This window comes from Perognathus longimembris, chromosome 4 (assembly GCF_023159225.1).
Source record: "Perognathus longimembris pacificus isolate PPM17 chromosome 4, ASM2315922v1, whole genome shotgun sequence".
NCBI lineage: Eukaryota > Metazoa > Chordata > Mammalia > Rodentia > Heteromyidae > Perognathus > Perognathus longimembris.
In genome coordinates, this window is record NC_063164.1 from 7,423,893 (window position 1) to 7,429,892 (window position 6,000).

At 43.5% G+C, this 6,000-nt stretch overlaps 1 protein-coding gene across 1 annotated transcript in view; it reads left to right on the top strand.

Moving 5' to 3' along the window:
* The window catches only part of Dner (delta/notch like EGF repeat containing), a 277,045-nt gene extending 272,867 nt beyond the window's left edge, over positions 1-4,178 (top strand). Inside the window, exon 13 of the mRNA XM_048344595.1 lies at positions 3,140-4,178. Within this exon, the coding sequence (XP_048200552.1) occupies positions 3,140-3,251 (112 nt within the window). The 3' untranslated portion in view covers positions 3,252-4,178. The remainder of the gene's footprint in view (positions 1-3,139) is intronic.
* Positions 4,179-6,000: the final 1,822 nt, after the last annotated feature.

Here is a 6,000-nt window from a genome sequence, read left to right on the forward strand (position 1 = left end):
CAGGCCCAGAAGCCAGATAGCTCTGCCTCCCATGAAGGCTGTCACCTGGGAAAGTGACCCCTAGCCCTCCATTTCCTCACCCAGAGACTGGGTAGTTGGGGTGCTCACCTCCCTGGGTTTCCACTGAACACTGAGACAGGGGGGTGAGGTGCTGCCGGAGTGTTCACGGCAGGGGGCTGTGGGACCAAGCAAAAGGTGAAGGTAGAGCCACCCGATCGGGGGCCTTTGAACTCCTCTTCCGGAGAGATGGGGCTGTGTCAGTTCATCCCCATGGAGCTTCCTGGAAGATACACAGCAGACATTTCTCCAGTGTCGTGGTGTGTGGTCAGCCCATGGGACCTGAGCCACCTCGGGTGGAGTGTGTGACTTACAGGAGGTACTGTGACCAGCCCGCCCTGCCCAGCACATGAGAAACAGTTTTCCTATTGTTTTTGTTTAAATCTTCTCTAGTTGGTTTTACCCAGATGAGATTGATTTTTGGAATAAATCATCACACAGGGTGCTGAGTGAAAGATTCAGTTACAGTGAACACTGTTTCCTTCCTTTTGTCAAAATATTGACTAGAAGTTATAGAGTAGACCCTTGGTATGGGAGGATACGTGGCTCTAAGGAGACCACCACTGCGGAGAACCCTGGATGCCCAGCATGCAGAGAATTCAGTGCCGTGCTCTGAGTGTTTCATTCCTTTTTCCCACACCACTACCCGACTTCAGCTAACAGACATGCCTCCTCTTAAGACACCTCAGATTTTCACTTCAGTGAAGCAAGTCTTTAGCTTGTAAGGATTACCATACTTTTACCTTGCTTTGGGGGCACCTCTTTGTGTGTGTGTGTGTGTGTGTGTGTGTGTGTGTGTGTGTATGTGTGTGCACGCATGTGTGAGTGCTGTGTTTGTATGTTGGTACTAGGGCTAGAACTCAGGTTCTCAAGCAGTCAGTTGGCTTTTGCTCAAGGCTGGCAGTTTACCACTTGAGCCATACCTCCACTTCTGGCTTTTGCTGGTTCATTGGAGATGAGCGTCTCACAGACTTTTCTGCCTAGTTGGCTTTGAATAAGGATCCTCAGAGATTAGCTTCCTGAGTAACTGATAGTGCAGGCACAAGCCCTTAGTAGTGGCTCACCATTGAGAGGCATACTTTTACAAAATGAAGAACAGATAAACACCCAACAGATTACATGATTTAGACACAACTGAAGATAACTTAGGGCCCCAAACTTCTGTATGTTCTCAACTACATTATACATGCAGAATTAAAAGTTTTGTTTTTGAGATTTATTTGGACTTTACCCTTTCTTGTTTTTATAATTATCTGCAAATGAAAGGAGTCTCAGTTTTATATGTCCATTTGTATAGAAATGTCACTCCTTCCACCATTCTCTACCCTATTCCTCTTGATTTTTTTTAAGTATCTTTTTTTTGACCATACTTTGTCAAAACCATGGGTAGTTAATTTGTAAATAAGGCAGATTTTGACTCTATTTGGTGCTCTCAGAGATGTTAAACACATACTTGCCAAGTGAATTGAAAGAACATGAAGTCAAAGGATGGGTAGACAAGAGAATACCACACAAAATATTTACACCTGGACCTGTGGGGAAAGAGACTAAGGATGCTCTTCTAGTCTCCATGGACCTTTCTAAGAGCTCAGGTTTTACAGGCAGCCAGCCTGGTCTTTGCAGATCGCAACTGCTCCATTCTATCCTCATAATGTAAAGGCAGCCAGAGATTGGATTAACGGGATTGGCTTTGTTTCAGAGCTTTATTAATAAACTCAGGCATCAGGCTGGATTTGGCCTGCAGACTCTATTTTAATTTTTGCTAGCTTCTAATTATTTACTTTTATAATGAAAACATACTATCCCAATAACAAAAAAAAAGGGTAGTTTTAAAAGAAGAGTCGTGTAATAGAAATAAGAAACCTCTGGAATTCACAGAGGTTAACTTGGTCAACTCTACACTCTGTATGGATGTTAGCTTCTATGGGTGTTGGCTTGGTTTGCTAACACCCACCCAGTTCTGGGAACGATGGAGCTGTACAAGGCGGCTCAGCTCGGATGTTCAGGGTAGATGTGCCTCCACACTTATTGAGCACCAACTGTGAGCCTGCCACGGGGAGAGGACATCCACAGGAAGTCTCGTCTCAGTTTGCTGCACGTCTGAGAACCACAGTGTTTCTAGGCGGCCAGCTCTTTCAGCTGTCATCTGCTAGATGTGCATTTTGTAATGAGTGCTGTTGGACATGGGAGTAGTTAAAAAATGCTTCCTGTAAAAAAAAAAAAATAAGAAGAGGAGTAATGGTGGGTTTGTGTAGAACTCTTCCAAAGGCATTAGGGCAGGTGAGGTCTTGAACCAGAAAAGACCACCCAGAAGTCGAATTGGTTTTCATTTAATAATTACCATTTAAAGCTTGGTTTGGCAGAACATCCTGGGTTTCGACTCCTCTGGTTCTTGGACACCCGTCAGTCCTGCTGTGGCGTGAATTTTGATATCTACCAATGTGCTGGAATGGTGACTTTGTGTTTGGGAGGGTTGGGCCGGTGACCACTTCCTGTGCGTGTCAGGCGGGGTCTGTGGATGGACAGCTGCGGTATTTTAGATCACTTCCTGTCTCTGTCCTTCTCGTGTTGAGATCTCAGATGACCTCAGAGCCTTCAAAGCTTATTCCCGAAAACTCCCAGGAGAAACGCCGTCGGCCCGCCGCCCAGGGCCAGCCAGCTCGGCATTCTGTATTCCAGGCACTGGAGTTGATGTAAAATAAACCTGCTGCCCCAAATGTTTCTGAGCTTTGCAAGAAAAAGACAAATCAATACGTTTTCTTAAAGCCTATTTTGCAGCCATCATGCCTAACGGCTTGGCCAAGATTTAACCTAGAGGCTTCATCATTAATTTGGACTGTATATTTTTGGGAAGTTCATACTTTTTTTTTTGTTTCTCTTTTGCACCAAAGACTAATATTTATTCTCATTCAGTGTTAATATCAGGACGTCTTAAGTTGCTGTACTTGCCTCAGACAGTATTTTCAGAGTATTTTTATAGCCCCATTTGCTTCTTGAATCTGAATCATTCTCAATACTGCCTTTGCTAGGACTTGGGGTCTGGTATTCATCTAACTAGAATCCTCTCTGTTGGTGATTTCAGGTTCGGGAAGAAGTCCCGGCCCGCAATGTACGACGTGACTCCCATCGCCTATGAGGACTACAGTCCTGACGACAAGCCTTTGGTCACGCTGATTAAAACAAAAGATTTGTAATCGTCTTCTTCTTCTTCTTCTTCTTTTCTTTTGGATTATTTTTCAAAAAAAAAAAAGATGGGATACTACGATCATTTAAAATATTTTTAAGAAAATTTAAAAGCTTAAGAAATTTAAAACATTAGCTGCTCAAAGAGTTTTCATTAGACTATTGAAGAAATAATTTTATGCAGCCCTTAGTTTGAAAAAGATATTTTAAAAACAGAATTTGTGAAGCCCATAGACTATGTCTTAATGTACCTTTTAGCTGTCTTACACTGTATGCTCCAACTAGTGTGTGCTAGTTTCATGGTAGACCTCACCATGAAGCCCCAATTAATCCATGTGGTTGTTGCAGGACAAGTCTAATCAAGGAGAAGTTTCCTTTTGATGTGTGAGTGCTGGCTTTGTGAGTAGAGTTAGGAAAACCTGTAGAGTAAGATGCATAATACCATGTACCTGTTCCTTAAAAAGAAGTCTGAAATGTTTGTTTTGTGAAAAAAGAAACTAGTTTCAATTTATTATTCCTAACCTGAATGGAATTAGCCTTTGCCTTATTCTGTGCATGGGTAAGTAACTTCTTTCTGCACTGTTTGGTTGAACTCTGCAGAAACATTTCTTTTGATCCAGTTTGTTTTTGTCATTTTTGTAACAGTCGTTGAACTTGGCCTTGAAAATATAGATAACAAAAGGGCCTATTGAGATGTATTATGACTGATTTCAATCTGTAGTTTTTTTGTTTTAGCAGTCAAGGTTTTTATATTGTGAGTGAATTAAACTTACGTTCAAGTTGTTTGTTGGTAAGAGGTAGTTAATGTAAGAGAGTACCAGTTCCTTCAGTAGTATTTCTCATAGTGCATCTTTATTTATATCCAAGAAATTTTTTGTGGCTGTATTTGATATGTGCTTTCTTCTAGTTCTTGCTAATTTCAAAGAATATTGAATAAATGTTAGCAAGTCAAGAATGTCCTTGTCTTTCATTCTTTGAGATTTGATATTGATTGTGAGACAATACCATTATCTATAACATTTTAAATACTGCAAAGAACAAGTATGCTATAGCGTGGCTATGGTTTGGATATGGTCCCCGAAGATTCAAGTTTTGGAAATTTGGTCTTCAGTGTGGTGATGTGGGAGGTGATGGGGCCTTGAAGAGGCGAGAAGTCCTTATGTCATGGGGGCGCTCTCCGGAGGGACAAGGCGTTGTCTATAAAGGAGAGCCTACCCCTGGGTCTCTCTCTGGCTTCCTTCTCTATCCACTTCCTTTTCTGGTGCTTTGACACCTGTCTCCCCCACGCACTGTCACCCCTGTGACACTATCCACCCAGCAGAAGCCACACCTAACCGTGGACTTTGAGACTTAGAAGAGTGAGGTAAATAAACTCCTTTCCTCGATCAAGTCAGCCTGCACTGGGTATTTGGTTACAGGAAAGCCAAATGGACTCTACAATAGCTGTGCCTGTCAGACCAGAGCTCTTTCCTGTCCCTCTGGGAGTCTTCTGTACCTCTGATGGCCAGTGGCTGTTGTCAACATGAAGGGTGGGAAAAGAATCACCGTGATCGCCATCTAAACCAGTGCCTCTGAATTGGACAGGGCGTTGCAGACTTTGTCGATACTGGGGAACACGAAGGACAGGCCACTGCAAGAGATGAGGTGAAGCCACCTGTGGCCTTGAGCAGTACCTTCTCTGCTGCTCTCCTTTGGAAGTCCAATGAAATGGCCTTAACACAGTGGCTCCTTGTCTTTAGGAACTGACCACAGAATGTTGCCATATGTATCTGGTTTCACATTGTCCTCCAAATGCCACACAGAAATCCCAGACCCACTTTGAAAGAAGTGCATGTGTTACTCCACATGGAACCATTTGGTAAAACCAAGAGCCATCCTGAAATCAGGTGCGAGGGAAGGTTTTAATCCAAGAGAATAATTTAAGCTTTTCTTGCTCTCTACCCTCAGAACATCTGTCCCTCATCTTCCAAATGACATAGCATTATACCCACGCTGTGATTGTTAAATAATACAGTACACTATGCTAATAGTTTTAGTTTGTTTAAGTGTTTGGGAGTAAAGTAAGAACAAAATAGCAACTCTGTCAGTGAAGCAGCCATGACTCACAGCGGAACACCACGCGGCTCTTGTTTACTATTGATAATGCTGTGCACACGTGGCACACGTACAGCCCGGTGCATGCTGGGACAGCCTGCCAACCCAGAGCCGAGTCGTGCTCCATTTCCCAATGACTCCTCTGTGATCTCCAGGCCAACATCCTCTCCACTGCTGTGTCTCTTCTGTTTCCTCTTCATTTAGAAGCTGCTCTCAAATCACTTCCAGTCTCCCAACTGCTTAAATTCATTCATTTGCATGGTGCCCCTTAGCGGGGCATCATGTTTGAAAAGCTATGTGACCTTTTATCCATCACCATTTGCCACGTGGAGCTAGCTAATTCCCACTTGAGATAGAGCCTTGTGACACCGAGCGTGTTGACCGACACTTGCTCGATCATTTGCACACTTGCTGACGGCATTTGTCTCACTGAGCTCTTGCTCTGTGCCAGGCAGATGATGAACAATAAAAGCCACACGGGGATTCTGGCTTGTGAGTGTGAAGTATTCTTTGAACCAGACCTTCATCCATTAGGGAAATAAATACGAAATGATCTTTCAAAGAGCACAGGGAAGGGAAGGCGAACTCAGCACTTCCTGTAGCAGAGTGGATCTGAGCCGTGCCATAACCATCTTCTTGATGATGACTGTGGGCGTGGCCTGGGCC